Source organism: Scardinius erythrophthalmus (genome assembly GCF_964197995.2).
Source record: "Scardinius erythrophthalmus genome assembly, chromosome: 14".
NCBI lineage: Eukaryota > Metazoa > Chordata > Actinopteri > Cypriniformes > Leuciscidae > Scardinius > Scardinius erythrophthalmus.
In genome coordinates this window covers 25,718,774-25,737,440 of record NC_138234.1, presented here as the reverse complement: position 1 = coordinate 25,737,440, position 18,667 = coordinate 25,718,774, and the positions used below count along the sequence as shown (strand labels likewise).

General features: G+C 37.8%; 1 protein-coding gene across 1 annotated transcript; it reads left to right on the top strand.

Annotated features, from left to right (window-relative positions):
• Nucleotides 1-7,660: 7,660 nt before the first annotated feature.
• LOC308702187 (complement factor H-like) lies at nucleotides 7,661-17,977 on the top strand (the record flags this gene model as incomplete). The annotated part of the gene is made up of 8 exons (XM_081384854.1): nucleotides 7,661-7,673; nucleotides 14,047-14,152; nucleotides 14,466-14,608; nucleotides 14,730-14,858; nucleotides 14,921-15,097; nucleotides 16,626-16,805; nucleotides 16,887-17,048; nucleotides 17,156-17,977. 8 exons carry the CDS (start codon nucleotides 7,661-7,663, stop codon nucleotides 17,248-17,250), a joined length of 1,005 nt encoding a protein of 334 aa, XP_081240980.1. The 3' UTR covers nucleotides 17,251-17,977.
• Between the last annotated feature and the right edge of the window lie 690 nt (nucleotides 17,978-18,667).

The window sequence follows — 18,667 nt, the reverse complement described above, 5'->3', positions numbered from 1 at the left end:
GACACCGGTTCACTACTTGATTGTGGAGAGGATAAAACCTTGGCCTCCACCATTCTTCTTCACTTCGTCCAGGGGATTGACACTAGTGATGCACGGGTCGTCTCATAACCCGCGGGTAGCCCGCGGGTCGGGTTGGGGCGGGTAAAGAAATTGTCACTTTATTTGCGGGGCGGGTTGGGGCGGGTCATTAAAAACAAAATAAAATAAAAATCCATATATGTTGCATGCAATGTCCAGCCTATATTAAATATTTGGGAATATCAATCTAATCATATTTTAGTAGGTTCTTTGATAAGGCCGTAGCAATGCAACTTGCGTGATTTCCCCAAACCTTTGGCGTCACGTGACACAGCTCGCGCAAAGCAGCTCCCGCCGCCAGCCACAACAACAAAGACGGAGAAATAAAAGTGAAGATGGAAGATGAGGTGCGGGAGAAATTGAGGTCGGGATTTTACATAATTAAAGAAAAAAAGGTGAATGATGAATTAGATGAATACAAACGCTGCTTTGTAAATATTGAAAATGTTTAAATCATTATCTTATTAATATGACCTGATTTATGGTTCATATTCAGAAACGTCTGTTATTGCCAGTTGGCGATGTTTCCAAGCACTTTCAGGCTGAAATAAAGGCTGTTTTCATTTACATTACAATGCCTAATATGTCTATTTAATGGTCGCGGGTGCGGGGCGGGGCGGGTTGTAAAAATAGATACAGTGGTGCGGGGCGGGCTGGGGCGGGCTGGGACGGGCTGGGGCGGGCCAAATAATTTCATAAAAGCGGGACCCGCGGGTTGGAAAAAAAGCAGACCCACGCATCACTAATTGACACCCTCTGGAGAAGTCACTTTTTGGCATGTCTTTATTTATTTACAACCCATACCAACCTTTTCTCTTCCCCAATTGGATTATGATTTTTCCCCTTTGATTTTGAACCCTAGACTTTGTTATATTAATTTATCTGTATTTTGAAGAGTAATAAAAACTTGCAAGTCATTCAGTGTACTTGTATCCTTTATGTACGGTCGAAACGAGCTGGCCGTAACATAAATTGGGTGTCTCGTCCGCGATCCTATGGGGGTAGGAAACGTTGGTAAGTATGGGTTGTATGTGTGTATGTTTTTGTGAATGATTACCTTTTATAAATGAGAACTCTGGTTAGTTAGTGTTTCCAGCTGGATTGTGAATACAATCCTTCCGACGGAGCACTGTTTGTTGTTTTGTTTTGCTATTTTGCCTTTCTTGTTTTTGGAGGTTATCCTGGGTGGAGATTCACTCTCTGTAGGGGGTACGCTTCCGGGCCTTCAGTCTGACTGATTGTCGCGGAGCTCAGCGTTTAATGCCGCCCCGAGCCCGGTACATCTCTGAAGACCAGGTAGGATTTAATTAGTGTTTTTTTTTTAGTTAGGAGCTGGAGTTTTCTCATATTGTAAATGGTAAATCCATTCAACAAAAATAAGTAAAGGTAAATCATTGCGTTTGTGTGTATAGTGCGGTTTATTCTCGCGCTTACACTGTGTTTTGACTTGTCGGAAGTCTTCAGAAGTTTTGTGAATGAGTATAGGTTGCGTAATACAGTGACGTAGTTCCTTTTTGAAGCAGTGGCTTATGGGAGTTGTATTTCGGGTAAACAGCGTCTCACGTGTGATAGCTAAATTAGTAGTTTCGTTTGTGTTATTGTGCGTATATATATACGAACAAAATGTCTTCGGTGGTCGAAGATTTCTTTGCGTGTCCGTCAGAAGCTTTGCTTGAGAATTGTACAAAGGAGCAGCTGGTGCAAATCGCCGAACGCTTCAGTGTCGATCTTACTTCTCAAGAAAAGAGGCTGAAGGAAACTATTGTGACTACTTTGAAGCGATCACTTGTTGATAGAGGAGTTATAGAGGTAAGCACTGAGTTAATTACTCCCAGTGAATCTTTTGTGTCTACTCCTGCTGATGTTTAAAGTGAAAGTGAGACAAAATTTCCAGAATTGTCTTTGCAAGAGAAGCAATTGTGTTTAGATGCCGCGAAAGTTCGTGCTGAACGTGACGATCGCGCTATGAAAGAGCAAGCGGTAGAAAGAGATTATCAGTTAGCTATGCGAAGACTGGAGCTTGAGTTAGAGAGAGAACGAGACGAGAGAGCGTTTCAGTTAGAGCGGGAATGAGAAGAGAGTGTTTCAGAATTAGCAGCAAAGACAGCTGAAGTTTCACAAGCGAATGTGCCTCCTGGTCTACAACAACATGCGAATACAGGTGAACCTGTGTTTGACGTTCACAGAAATATGAGATTAGTGCCGCCATTTTCTGAAAAGGAAGTGGATAAATATTTCTATCACTTTGAACGTGTTGCTTTATCCATGAAATGGCCGAAAAGCTTTTGGACTTTGTTGTTGCAGTGTGTGTTCACAGGTAAAGCTCAGGAAGTTTATTCTGCACTCTCACTGGAACAGAGTGGTGAGTATGATGTGGTGAAATCTGCTGTGTTACATGCATATGAACTCGTGCCTGAGGCATATCGTCAAAAATTTAGGAGTTTGAGTAAAGCTGATGAATGTACTCATGTTGAATTTGCAAGAGAAAAAGAGAACTTATTTGATCGTTGGTGCACTTCAATGAAAGTTACAACTAAAGAGCAGTTAAGAGAATTAGTGCTCTTAGAGGAGTTTAGACATTGTGTTCCTCATGCTGTAGCTACGCATCTCACTGAACACAAGGTGAATACACTTTCTGAAGCGGCTATCATGGCTGATGAATTTGTGTTAACCCATCGTGGGTCATTCAGTTCGGTCGGTCTTAAAGCCAACGATATGAGTAAGTCTAAGTTTTGCTTTCAACCTAAGACGAAGTCTCCTGTGATGAGTTGGAATATTAAGGCGACAGTTGCTGAACATGTTAGTAAACCTGTACTCTCACGAGACATGGTTTGCTTTTATTGTAAAAAGCCTGGTCATAAAATATCTGACTGTCTTATTCTCAAGAAGAAAGAGAGATTGTCGAAACCTGTTGCTTTAGTTTCTACTTCACCATTCACTGTTGACACTCGTGATGAGAAAGATCGTCATTTACATGGTTCTAGTGATAAATCTGTTGATCAGTGTATAGCTTCCTCCGTTGATTATACACCTTTTATCACTGAGGGAAATGTGTCATTGCCTGGTTCAAACGAAACGGTGCCAGTACGTCTTCTTCGAGATACGGGAGCCGCGCAGTCGTTTCTTTTAGAAGGAATTTTGCCTTTAACTTCTGAAACCGCTACTGGAACTCATGTATTAGTGCGAGGTTTTGAGATGGGGTTTGTTGAAGTGCCTTTGCATCGAATCCATCTTTCCTCTGCCATTGTATCTGGTGACGTAGTAGTTGGTGTTCGTTCTGCACTTCCAGTCCCTGGGATTACATTTATTCTGGGAAATGATTTAGCTGGTGGGAATGTTTGGGGACGGAGTGGTGTGGCTGCTCCTCCCATAATAGCATCTATACCTAGGAAAATTGATGTTGAAAATTGTAGAGAATTTCCTGATTTGTTTCCAGCTTGTGCAGTTACTCGATCAATGGCTAAACCCCTGTCTGAAAACCAAGTTGAAGTTCCACTGCATGACACCTTCTTTTACACTGTTAATACAGGTAAGCCAGGATCTGATGTGTCTAAATGTCTTGAGCAAAGAGACCTGAAGTCCTGTCCTTCGTTGTCTTCTGACTAGAAAGATTCAACAGTGCTGCAAAATTAATCTGCTGATATGTCTGAGGTTCTGTCCACCCCTGAGAAAACCAATGTTGATCTCTCTGATGTTGATGACTGTTCTCTAACTTCTTTGTTACAGATCTCTCGAGAGGATTTAATTAGAGCTCAACAGAGCGTTGACACTCTTAAACCTTTATTTTCTGTAGCCGGGTCTAAGAAGTGTTCTGATCCTCTGTCCTCTTCGTACTTTCTTGACGATGGTCTGCTTTGTCGGACAGTGGTCCTGCATAAAGATGTTTCTCTGGAACCTAAAACTCAGATTGTGCTTCCTTTCACAGTGAGAGACTCTGTGTTGCATTTGGCTCATCAAGGACTTGCTGGTCATACCGGAGTTCGTAAAACGTATGATCGTGTCTTGCGACAGTTCTATTGGCCTAAGGTAAAACGAGATGTGTCAAAACATGTTCGATCTTGTCATACATGCCAGATCACCGGTAAGCCAAATCAAAAAGTGCCTGTTGCTCCGTTGCAGCCTATTTCTGTCGTTTCCACTCCTTTCGAGCATTTGATAGTTGATTGTGTTGGTCCTTTGCCCTGGTCTAAGACTGGTCACCAATATCTTTTAACCATGTGCCAGACTACTCGTTATCCTGCTGCTTATTCGTTAAGGTCCATCACTACTAAATCTGTCTTGAAGGCCCTCACTAATTTCATATCGACCTTTGGAATTCCCAAAGTTATTCAATCCGATCAGGGTTCGAACTTCATGTCAAAACAGTTCTCCAAAGCCCTGCGTCAACTTCGAGTAAACCACAATATTTCTAGTGCCTATCATCCGCAGAGTCAAGAAGTTCTTGAGAGGTTTCACCAAACCCTGAAGTCCCTTTTGAGGTCATATTGTGTGGAACTCGATGCGGATTGGGAAGAAGGTCTGCCGTGGATGTTATTAGCGATACGTGAGGTAATCCAAGAAAGTCTTGGTTTTAGCCCAAATGAATTAGTGTTCGGACATGTAGTGCGAGGACCTACGGCTGTGTTAGCTGATGAGTGGCGAACGTCTAAACCTTCTGAAAACATTTCAGATTATGTGAGTGGATTCCGGCGTAGGTTGTATGAGGCACGAGCTCTCGCTAAAAAGAAGTTGAGTAAATTTCAAATAAAAATGCAACAACATTTTGACAGAAAAGCTAAGCTGAGAGAGTTTCAGGTGGGTGATCAAGTATTGGCTTTGCTGCCTCTACCTGCCAACCCATTTCAGGCTAAATTTACAGGCCCCTACAGTGTAGCTAAACGTCTTTCCGATAATAATTATCTGTTGAATACTCCTGACCGGAGGAAAAAAGTACAAGTCTGTCACAGTAACTTGTTGAAATTGTATATAACTCCTGTTCGTTCTGTTACTGTTAATGTGGTAAACTCTTGTGACTCTTTTTCAGAATCATCTCCTCTCTTTCGCAGCACGAGTGGGAATTCTTTAGAGAATGCTGATGAGGATGAGAGTTTCCTTTCTCGAGAAAAGGTCGACGGGCGACTTAAAAACTCTGAGATTCTTCTTAACCTGTCCTCTCATCTTTCTTATTTGACTGAGAAAGAGAGGAGTGATGTCACTGAGTTGGTGATGTCATTTCCCTCTCTTTTCCTTGACGTTCCCGGTCGCACTTCTGTCATCGAACATGATATCGACGTAGGAACCTCAAGTCCAGTTAAACAGAACGCCTATCGAGTCAATCCTTTTAAAAGAGATTTGCTGAAACAAGAGGTGAACTATCTGCTTGCTCATAATCTGGCTGAATCTAGTTTCAGTTTGTGGAGTTCCCCTTGTGTTTTAGTAAATAAACCTGATGGCTCATATCGATTCTGCACAGATTATCGAAAACTTAACTCTGTGACAAAGCCGGACTGTTTCCCTTTACCTCGAGTTGATGACTGCGTCGATCATGTTGGCTCTGCCCGTTACGTCAGTAAATTCGACCTCTTGAAGGGGTATTGGCAGGTGCCCTTGACTAGTCGCGCGAAGGAATTGTCTGCCTTCGTTACGCCTGATGCCTTCCTGCAGTATACGGTGATGCCTTTCGGAGTTCGAAATGCACCCGCGACTTTCCAGCGACTCGTAAACCGTATACTGTATGGAATGTCAGGATGTGAGGCATATCTTGATGACGTTGTGCTGTATAGTTCCTCCTGGTTTGAGCATCTTAACCAGATTAAAGAACTCTTTTCTCGTTTAGCAAAGGCTAATCTTACCGTTAATCTTGCCAAGTCTGAGTTTGCGAAGGCAACCGTTACCTATTTGGGTAAGGTAGTGGGAAATGGTTGTGTAAAGCCCATTGAGACTAAGGTTGAAGCCATTTGTAACTTTCCAGCTCCCACCACTCGTCGTGAATTGCGCCGATTTCTCGGCATGGTGGGATATTATCGGAGCTTTTGCAAGAATTTTGCCAGTGTAGTCTCACCTCTCACCGATTTATTGAGTCCGAAAATGCCTTTTTGGTGGTCTGAGACATGTCAGCAAGCTTTTGAAAATTGTAAAGCTTTGCCGGCATGTGCCCCTGTTTTGACAGCTCCAAATTTTGAAAAGTCTTTTAGTCTTGCAATTGATGCGAGTGCTTGCGGTGCGGGCGCTGTTCTCTTGCAGGAGGATTCGAACCGGGTTCAACATCCCGTAAGTAACTTTTCTAAGAAATTTAATCGACATCAACAGGTATATTCCAATATTGAGAAGGAAGCTCTTGCCCTAGTGTTGGCTGTACAGCATTTCGAGGTATATCTAGGGTCAATTGCTGCACCGATTATCATCTATACGGACCATAACCCTTTGTTTTTTTTTAATCGGATGAGAAATCGAAATCAACGACTTATGCGATGGAGTCTCATTTTACAACCTTTCCATTTAGAAATCAAACACATTAGAGGAAAAGATAATGTTATAGCTGACACCCTTTCTAGAGCGTAAAATCGTGATCTCTGCATTGCCTGTTCTTCTCTTTCTTTGCATCTCTAGGGCCCAGAGGTGTTGAAGAATGAAGAGGAGTAGAAGACGTTTCTTTGGATCACTAGAACTTTTTATTGTGTCCATTTTGGGTGGTGCTTGACTGTCTTTCTTTTGGTTTTTAGATTCGTTGCCGAATCTTTTTGAGGAGGGAGGTGTTACGACCCTGCGCTTTCTTTCCTCGCCTGCTGGTGGTGTTATGATTCAGGAGAGAGTGGGAGATTGTACACACTTGACACCGGTTCACTACTTGATTGTGGAGAGGATAAAACCTTGGCCTCCACCATTCTTCTTCACTTCGTCCAGGGGATTGACACCCTCTGGAGAAGTCACTTTTTGGCGTGCCTTTATTTATTTACAACCCATACCAACCTTTTCTCTTCCCCATTTGGATTATGATTTTTCCCCTTTGATTTTGAACCCTAGACTTTGTTATATTAATTTATCTGTATTTTGAAGAGTAATAAAAACTTGCAAGTCATTCAGTGTACTTGTATCCTTTATGTACGGTCGAAACGAGCTGGCCGTAACAACTGTGACATTTGACAGTAGGCTGCATGTATATATATATATATATATATAGATAGTATAGTATAGAGTGAAACATCTGCGAAATGAGTATGTATTGTTCTTACTATGGTGTGGTATTGTGCACTGCTCATAATGTTCTGGCACAAAAAAATACTGTGCAAAAGATATTGAATAGCATCCTATTGTCTTCTACTGTGTTTAAGAGAGTCTTGCAAATGGATGCTGCAGAAATTCAACATGAATTTATATATGTGGATGAGGCTGGATTTAACCTTGCATTTCTTGACAAATTGCACGAGATTGTCACAGCATTAAACCAAGTGGACCAGATGCGGTACATTGTCGTTTGGGACAATGTCTCATTCCATCGGGCTGCTCTGGTCCAGAACTGGTTCCATGAGCACCCTGAATTTGAAGTCTTATACCTTCCCCCATACTCCCCCTTCCTGAATCCAATAGAAGAGTTTTTTTCAGCATGGCGGTGGAAGGTATACGACCTGCGGCCCTATGACCGTTTTCCCCTCATTCAGGCCATGGAGCAGGCCTGTGATCATATCGAAGCAGCTTCTGTGCAGGGGTGGATTCGTCACACGAGGCGATTCTTCCAACGGTGCCTTGCCAATGAAGACATAGCCTGTGATGTGGGTGAAAACTTATGGCCTGATCCAGCCAGACGGAGAGATGATGAATAGTTACAGTATTCTTGTTGCTTTTACAGTAGTTTTTCTTCAGAGTCAAAGTGTATGTACTTCATGCAGTAATTTTTATTTGTCTACAGATTTGATTTGTTTCATTGATTTCATTGTTGGTTGATTACTGTAACTGATTATGGTAAGAAATACTGTAAGTATTGAAATAAATACTTGAAATATTCAGTCTGCAGCATCAGTGTTGTGCAGTGCTTAAGTGGTAAGTTCATAGTAGGCCTATTTGTGTACATTCTCCCTATATCTCAAACTAATCATGAAGAATGTTGTGGGTTTGTCACTATTTATTTATTTTTTCATCTAAATTATCCCTTACATAACAATGTCTTGCAAAAAATCTAGCACATGCTATTTCCTAAAATTATTATTTTTTTACAAATGTGTTTTTTATTTATCATAGCAGTGTGAAACTGGCTGCAATAGTGTCTGATCATTGAGGACTGTGTTGGTTAAATGAAAACTAATAGCATTTCACAAATATGTGTATATGTTTTGACTAAAGTGTGTATGTTTTGACTGAAGTGTGTCATTTTGCAAACAATCTAGGAATTATGCAAATTGAGTGTGGTGTTTGGATAATTGTGATTATATATATATAAAAACAGTTTTCAAAATTGCGTTTAAACAATTGAAAAAAACTGTAAAAGAGAGATAAAGTATGATAGAGCAATATAATGAACAGTGAAAGTAACAGAAGCTCATACAATGCATTTTAGCAGTAAGCATGAAAATAAGTGAAGGAAATATATATTTGTTGAAACAATTAAGCAAACTAGGCCTACTATGATTTATATTCTTTTGGTTTCTATACCAATACATTTAAAAATGACAAATGCAGTCAAAATACAGGTATCGGTTACGGTATCGGTATTGGACTCGGTCTGGAAAAAGTGGTATTGGTGCTTAATAAATAATGAACATTTTACACTTTTTTACACATTTTACACAATTGATTGGACACATTTCTCAATAGGTCTTTTTTTTATGTAAGGGATAATTTAGATGAAAAAATAAATAAATAGTGACAAACCCACAACATTCTTCATGATTAGTTCTCCTAACAAATTTTCTACTTGGCACATTCAAAATTCACTAAACATGGGTTTCCTGCTGATTATGTATTATGATCATGATTTATAGGAGAGTGAATAATATAAATAATGTTTATTTATCTTTTTTATTATTATTTTTTTTTTACAATCGATTGGACTTATAGGTCTGCAGGGAGGCCAACCAGTTGGAGTGGAAAAGGGAAACGACGTGCTGTACAAAATGTTGAACAAAACAAAATCCATATTTACAGTGCAGGAGGAAACAAAAACAAATAAAAACTGTGCAAAAAAGTAAACAAAACAGCAACAATATGCTAATTTTGGCTAAACCAAATGGCCCAAGTTTGCAACACTGCTTAGTATTAGGTTTCTCTGAGTCCACAATCAGATGGAATTCGCCTGTTCTGCCCGGTGTCTCCATAAAGAGTTTGGCCGGGAGGCACTGTAGAAGTGCCTGCCTTTGTCCATCTTCCAGGTGCTCGAGGCTCAGCTGACTGTTGCCCTGACAACCAGTTCCTCCATTTCCTCCACACACACCTCTTACCTTGTATGTCGCTTATTTTCTTTAGACAAAGGCCCAGTCCCAAATGGCACCCTAAACACTCGCGGTCTAACTCTGAGTCCGCACTTTCATGACGTAAAGCCTATTGGACTGTCAGGAAGAAGTCTGCTTTAAAGCTGGCATCAGTGCGGGCTCGGCAAAGGGGGCGCTCACGAGCACCCTTCTGATACCTAAAATTACAAACTGACACACGCAGCCATTGTAAGTTCACAAGACCAAAAGTTCATATGAAGCGTGCCTTTTGGGACAGGGCCAAAGAACCTCGGGATGCACCTGTGACACATCTGACGAGCACGCATTCCGATGACGTCACCGTCTGAGGCTGTCAAGTTCAATGTCAATTTTCGCTGATGTGTTACACACATTATTCACAGCAGAGGCCTGCTTCATAAAAGATGCTAAGAAAAGCGGTGATTAAACTTCTCTTATTAAACATATCCTCTAACTAAGTATTTATCTTTAGGATGTTGGCTAAGTTGTGGTGAACTTATAGATTATTACACTCATTTATTTTACTGAATTTTTTTGTTGTTGACATTTTTAATAATAATAATAAAGATATTAATATGTTTTAATAAAGATACAAAATATAATTTTGGGTATAGGATCTATGCTACTTAATAAAGATTAGTTATACTTATTTTGAATACTGTGAATTACAGCTTTTAAATCAATAACACAATTTTGGAGAAAGCCAGAATCCCCGGTTTTAAATTATTGTTTAGATTTAGTTTTTAAAGTATACTATGGAGAGGATTGCATGAAATTAAGAGCAAAAGTATTAATTTTGAAAAAAAAAAAAAAATTCTATAAAATCACATTAATTATATTCATTAATTTTTATACAACCCCCTCCCCTTTTAATTATAATTATTTATTTTATTTATTTACTTATTTCATATTAGTATTATTCAATATTTAAATAATATTACTTGACTTATTTAAAATTCATATAAAATATAAATGAACACATTTGTAGGTCTATATTGTATCATTTATCATTGTAGCCTTATTTAAGTTGATGTTCTACTGTATATTTATTTTTGGACTGATAGTTGTTAATAAAGTCAAATAATGGTATGCGAGAGAGTCAGTGGTAATATAATTGTGTTCCATAGGTCAGTGTAAGAGGAACGGTACAACAACTCAGGATTAGCTTAAAAGTTAGCCTGCCCTGGACCAGGTTAGTTTCCCAGCATAAGTTGCCAGAGTAACTGAGTTTGAACTATTTTAAGTTTGCTTTATGAAACAGAGTCCACCAACAATAAGTCTGACTAACCAAAATAAGCCTGGCTTGAATTCTAATCGTGTTTCATGGAACAGCCCTCTGGTCACACAAAGTTGTTCCCAAAGCGCTTCAGCGCAGCATTGAGTGTAGCTTTTGAAAGGGAACATGTTTTCACGATTGTTAATAAACTAATTCAGTTGGCCCAAAATCCCAAACCATTCATTCAGTTCTAGAAAGAAAGACACATTTCTCAAGACATTTAAACATTTGACTTGTTTTCACACACATTCCTCTTTTCTCAATGTTTTCTGCAAATCTCTACTCAAAATGCTTTTCATTTTGTCAGCATCCTGCCTCCTGTTGTTTGTCTCTGAACCTCTAGAGGTCCGCTGTGTTCCCCACTGCCTTAGTTCTTCCTTGTGTGTCCTTGTTAGCTATCCAGGTCACATGTGCCTTGTTTTTGCATAAATGTAATATGCAAAATGACAATGCAATATGTAAAATGTCACAGCAGAGCATTAAAGTTGAAAAGTCGACTAGTCTGTGCAACCCCTATACTGTACTCATGTTGTGGTGTTTGTGTGTTGCAAGGTTGTTTTGTAATGGACTCGTATTTTTTGCAGAAGCTTTAGAATAATATACAGATAAGTTTCGTATTGTATGTCTATGTATTTTATTTTATTTTTATCTGGTGAGTAGCCGTGCAATCAGTGGGATAATGTACAGTCAGACGTTTATTATATTAAAAAATAGTGCTTAAGAGCTGGGACACTTGACTACAAATTCATACAGATATCATTGTAAAATGTACAAAAATACTTGGTTAATATATGTGACATTAAAAAGTGCATTTGACAGTGTGGGGGAAATAATTATGACTAGTGCTCCCTTCTATTCATAACTTTGTACATTTTAACCACGGGTTCAGAGATTGGTTGGTTAATATTCTGATGAAACTGCTGACAATCTTTTTGTCTGTCGCAGTCAATATACATTAAAATCATGGTGTATATTTTAAAATAATAAATGCAATCATGAATTTTAACCTACAGAAGGACCACTTGGTGGTGCAATTGACCATTGAATTCTTAAAGCAGATATTTAGCAGTCATCCATTATTTTGAGCGGAGAAAAAAAGGTAAAAATTTTGACATTATTTGGAACAGGAAAATTAACAGGAACAAGACAAATAATCGCATTCTATTTTCTCCATTATATTTTACAAACATCACAGCACTGTAAAAAAAATATAAGGTTTTTTTTTAGTTTTTTTTTAGTTGATCCAATAATTTTAGAGTGAATGGAAATAACCTCTTTATAGTTGTATTTGACTTCTATTGTATAATTAAAAGACTGTATGTTGCTCAGCACAGAAACAAACTTGTTCCTGCACTAGCATTATAGCAAAGTTATTGCTCAATGAACAAAGCAACATGCTTCAGATTATCATGCAGTTATTTACAACCTAACCATAAGCCCTACTCTTCTGCACAATCTGCTGATCAAAACTTCAACATAATAGACAAAAAACCTCTTTTAATCAACTGAACTTTAAACATTAGCAGATGTTTCCCTTTGCTCAAAAACACATAAAATAACACTTCATTTCAAGATGTACTCTCCATTTCCAGCCATGTGCAAAGCATCCTGGGAACTAACAATGGTGTCTCTAAAACCGCATAATTGATCAAATTCTCTTAAAATAAATAGGTAGCTTTTTTTTCTTAATTTTATCAGCTTAATCAGTTCCTCAATTTAAGCCTCAAAACTGTGTATGTTTCCTTCAAAAATTAGGAAAATGTATCTCTTAGTAAAATGTTCTCAATATTTTTTATACAACACTGAACCACAATTTTCTTAATAAAATATACACAATATTTTTAATTATCACTTTAAAGTTTTTTAGTGAAAATTACAAGACCCATGATTAATTGTTTTACACTAGTGTTGACTGCATTCAGTGAGCTAACCCTTCAACTACGCAAGATATTTTAACAAATAAACAATATTCCCTACAAAAATAAAAAAAATAGGTTTATCAGTTACTTCAAACCAAGCTTTTTTATATCTTGTGAATTTTGTCGATTTAATTTTGACGTTTATGTTATGCTTATTGCTATAAAATAATCTATTCAATTCAGGGTTTTTAGTATTTACACATCTCAAATTCTGATAACAGGGTTGCAAAATCACAAACCTCAGAACTTCACTTATAAACGTCTTATAATATTTAGTTTGACATTTATTTTCACATTCAGCATTTCACAGTCACAAGAACTATTTTTTTTTTTTAATATTTATTGGGGGAAAAAATACATTTGTATACATTTTTCGTCCTATTTTAAACAGAATTAATTGTTTGCCAAGAATCACATGACAACCATTTGCTAACAAAGTTAAAGACCTTTGAGTTTAACAATTCAGTGTTTACATAAAAAGTTAGATCCAGTAAATCCAGTATCCATCCAGCCTTTACATTTCCAACTCTTTTTTTTATTTTATTTTATGTGAGATAATGAGGATCAGCTATGTTGAACAACTATGACTCAAGAATTTTGACTTCTCTAAAGTAACATTTCTTTTGGTGTGTTTAAATGGCAAATAAGAATTGCTGCATCAGATAAGATTTTATTTTTATTTTTTACTTATATGAAATATTGCTTGTGCACAGAGTGGTCTGGTATAAGAAAAACCTCTCGTTGACTTTGGTAAATGATTAACTTGTTGATCCCCAAGCAGACAAGAGTATCAGAGACAGACCAACAAAGATACTTGTGAATTGAGATCAAAATGAGAGTTCCTGTAAAACTCCTCGGCTTCGTCTTTTGGTTGTTTTCCTTCAATTGTGTTCAATGTCAAGGCAAGTGATTTTTTGTTGTTGTTATTTATTTGAATGACTTTTTAATTTAGATTTTATTGACTTGAATATAATGTTATATTAAATGCACTTCCCAAACTGTAGATTAAGAAAGTGTTGCCTAGTTTTGCATGTATTTCAGCATTTAATGTACAAAATGTCTTAGTGTAATTTTTTTATTTATTTTTTATTTTTTTTTTGTGAGAGGATATTAACTATGAAAACACAGAACCAGTTGTGAAAGAGTTATACGATGATGGTGAAACAGTGAGGCTGAGCTGCACGACAGGTTTTACTGGAATGTATAGATTCAAATGTGAAAAAGGACAATGGAAGACATCCATTGATCAACCATGTGCAAGTGAGAAAATGGTCAATTCCACATCACCAATGACCACATCATTTTTGGTTATTAAATCAATGTTACAATGCAGAGTAAAACTTGATTTCTGCAGAGATAAAATGCAGTCACCCAGGGGTCACAGCAAATGGTGATTTTAGACTTATATCAGGATCTGAGTTTGTTTTTGGAGCAACAGTGTTGTATACTTGCAAGACAGGGTAAATGTGCTTTATGCTTTTTATTCTCTTTATATGTATTGTATGACATGTATGGAGCCCCTAAATGGACATGGTTGTGGAAAAAAATTCGGATGGGACAAAAAAATATTTTTCAAATCGTTTGCGTTCCCTTGCAAAACTTCTGTGTCCTCTAGCAAAGATGTTTGCGTTCTTTTGCTAAACCTGTTGTGAGCTCAGGCAGACGGTCCCTTCAGACTCTTCTCTCTGCCGCCGGCTCATAGAGACCAATTTATATTATAAACTCATTTTGAGGAAAATTGGGTTGTAGCTTGTTGTTACTATGATTGGAAAGTGATTGGGAGATTACAGAGAAGGGAAGTTATGGTGATGTTATTCACTTTGAGTGTGTATCTAATGACAAAAAGATAGACGGAAGTAGTGACATTCACTGCACAGAGACGGGCGAATGGAGTCACCCCGTTCCAAAGTGTAAAGGTTCATTACACTGTTTATGTGTTTATTTGTTTGTTTGTATCTTCGCCCAATGATCACAGATTTCTGAGCTTTATTAAAAACACCAATTTAACTATTTCTCTTTCCCTTGCTTTTCACACAGAGATAACATGCACAGCACCAGATATACCAAATGGTGATGTTGTTGAGAAAATGCAAGAATACCAGAAAGATGCCATATTAAAATACAGATGTTCACCAGGGTTCAAACCTAGAGAGGGAATCCCCAGATGTATATATTATGAATTCAAATTATGAATTCAAATTAGAATGATGGATATTTTTGTTTTACAGTAAACATGTGTGCAACACCAAACATCCCAAATGCAGAGATTGTGGGAGATCAGAGAACACACTACAACATCAATTCAAGAATACAATATAAATGTCGTCCTGGGTTTGAACCAGAGCAGTCTATACAAATCACCTGTAATTCCCAGACTAAATGGACAGGCATACGACAATGCACTGGTATGATTTCTGTATCATTAATGATTATTATAATTGATTTTATTTATTATTATCACTTATTATTATTCTCATTATTATTATTATAGAAATTATCAGAATTTAGATTTTACTTCATTCTGATTGGATGATTGTCCAAATTAAATGTAACAAAATAAATACGCTACATTTTAAATATTTATTTAAAAGTTTGAAAGTGTTGTGAATCTTCTTCAATCTCACTCATTTCCAATGCCGACAGATTAATTCACCACAATATACTTTATGATTTGATTCAAGAAGAACATAAGCGAACAGTGAAAATATTGCTTGTGCACAGAGTGGTCTGGTGTAAGAAAACCTTCTCTTTGACTTTGATAAATGATTAACTTGTTGATCCCCAAGCAGACAAGAGTATCAGAGACAGACCAACAAAGATACTTGTGAAACTCCTCGGCTTCGTCTTTTGGTTGTTTTTCTTTAATTGTGGCCAATAAGGCAAGTTCTTTTTGTTGTTGTTATTTATTTGAATGTCTTTTTCATTTAGATTTAATTGATTTGAACAGAATTGTTATATTATAAGCACTTCCCAAAAACATTTAACTGTAGTAGTGTTGACTAGTTGTGCAAGTACTTCAGCATTTAATGTGTCGTTGTGTGACGTTTGTGCTTCTTAGAATGTCTTCGAGAAAACATTAAATATGGAAACTTTAACCAGTTTACAAATCTTCATACGCTGATGGTGAAACAGTGATAGTGAACTACATGACAGGTCATATCAGATTTTATACCATGGTCTGGGTGAATACTCGATTCTGATTGGCTGCAGGGTGTCCATTAAAAAGTGATAATGTACACCTAGGAAAGGCGTCCCGTCAATTTGCCTGATGACAGTTCTAAATGATTGGGTGGCTCAAACTCACTGATCAACTGCTGCGGTCGGGTCGCTGTGGCCACGTTGCTTGGCAACGCCTGTATACGGGAGATATTAAATAGTGCGTTCGACTTAATAAATAAAAATCCTCACGATTTTTACTCTAAAACACATTAAAGTATTATTAATTGATTAAATATTTCTTTCTTTCTTAAGTGACCATGGTATAAGCGGGTTAATGCCCTTCGGGGTGTCCATTGTCAGGTATTAATGGACTTCGACGGAGGCAACCATCCTCCGCTGTGCGTCGGACGGTTCACGCCTCGCCGTTGTCCATTAATACCTGATAATGGACACCTTGTCGGGCATTAACCCTTACATATTGTACTTGTGTAACTGGTCCCATTTGACCTGCTCCTTGCTGGATTCGAGCCGGGGACTCTGGCTTGGGAGACGGACACACTATCAAGGACTCTAAAGACCACAGACTCTAGTGTCAATTGCTAGTGCATCTCTTGAGGCCATGGGTTTACACTCTCTTACTGTACTATGACAGTTACACTTGTAAAGAATGTAAAAACATGCAAAACGTGCAGACACCTGTTGAATTTTTTCAGTATCCAATCAAGTCATTATACATCTGCATAATGACGACTCAAAACACGACTTTCCTCGCAGCAAAGCAGAGATTGTGCCCTGATCTATCCGTGGAAAACGGGTTGATATACAGCCTCCCCTCCAATGAAGAAGAAATCTTTTACACCTGCAACACGGGTTATAAACCCTTCACTGGTGGGAACTGGTGGGATTCAGTGACATGCAGTGAAGGCTCTTGGTCTGAAGAACCTCGGTGTATCCGTGAGTTTTATTATTGTCAGTCTCAGGTGTTAGACGAATGATAGTGTACTGAAATGTGCTTCCTGTTTTCTGTCTTTACAGGGGAGGAAGAATGTGGTGCTTTTCCCAGTGTTCACCATGGAAAACTAAAGCAAAGCCTTCATGATCGAGGAACTGCTGAAGTGGAATGTGATCCAGGGTTCATATCAAGTCAACGCTTCATTACATGTATCAGAGGTACATGGGAGAAACCAGTTTGTGAGGGTGAGCTTCTCAAACTCTTATTGCATGTTTGTGAGGAGCAGCGACAGCATATAGTGGACAATCAATCGACAATGTTAATCTCAGTCTTAATGGAGTTTCTTTTTTAGTGGGTGAGCATTGTGACATTCCTCCAAAGGTTGAAAATGCACTCATAGCATCTAAACCTGAAGAATTGTACGTAGATGGATCAAGTGTAACATGAATGTCGAAGATCATTATTAATGAAGGGAGAAAATACAATTTTCTGCCACTATGGAATTTGGGGAAAAACACCAACATGTGAAGGTAATTTTGATTGGTGATGATAACTGACTTTTAAACCTTTGTACGGATTAGTAAAAAAATAAAATAAAATAAAAACTTTAGATTATAATCTAATGTTAAACTGTCCTTCCCATAAAGCAGTCTTCTCATCTGCTTGAAGCCAAGAGAAAGAGTGATTAGTGGTTTAAAAATGGTCACGTTAATCCTCAGAGAATTCACAAAATAAAAGATATGATAGAAACTTCTTAAATAAAGTATCAGCTTTATTTTGCTGATAAGCATAATGTAAAACTTGAATTTAACCCGATTCCGTTTACCGACCTTTATCGTCCGGCTTTCGACTACGCTCCCCTGTCTGCCATGTACAGAACCCGTTTTTTTTTTTCATTAAATATTCTGATCTGCCTTTGCCTTTTATGTTTAATTTTATTATTCTTAAAATAAATTTGTATATTTGTTTATTTCCACAAATGTATGACTTTTGGAAGTGCAAATTGCCATTCAGTTTTAATAAAGTTGAATTAACGTAACCTGTAATTTTTACTCTTCTAAGTGTACACTTGCATATGTTTTGTTTCTAATTTACTGTTAGGCCATTAAATAATAATAAGGATAGCTACACAATATTTAAAAAGTATAGGCTATAATTATCTAACATCTTTAAAAATTAACATCAAAACATAACATACTAAATGGGGGATATCTATAGCATAAAAAATGTATTGTCAGAATGTCATCTCTCAGTTGTTGAATTTCGCACAGACATTGCCACAACGTTGTCTGTTTGCTGAGCCCGATCTTATGAAAGTGCGAATACCACGAATTGTATTTGTAGTGCATAATATGTTTTCGCGTGCATATGATATGCACTTTATGGCGTGTAATAGGCACGCACTCCACACCCCTAATCCTAACCAAGGGGTTTACAGTGTGTAGCATGCACGCAGAAGAAAAAAAAAAACCTTTTTGGCATATAAATGGCACAAGAAATAAAATTTGTGGTATAGATACGCACTTTCATGAGATTGTGCTTCATAATCTGCTACTGGGCCGGCCCTCTGTCAAATTTTTAAAACCCAGTGTGGCCCTTGAGCCAAAAAGTTTGCCCACCCCTGGACTAGATCCATGATGAACAAAAGCTGGGAATGATTGTGAATTTAGTGGAACATTTATTCATATATATTACAAACAACTCATGTTCACTAACAGTTACAATGATTCAGGGGACACTATAAAACACTGCATAAAATGGACTGAAATATGTCTGAAACTGTTACTTGTTTAGGTAAGATCTGCCCACCACCTCCTTATGTTGAAAATGGAGACTATATTCCCTCGGGTTATGATGGTAATGA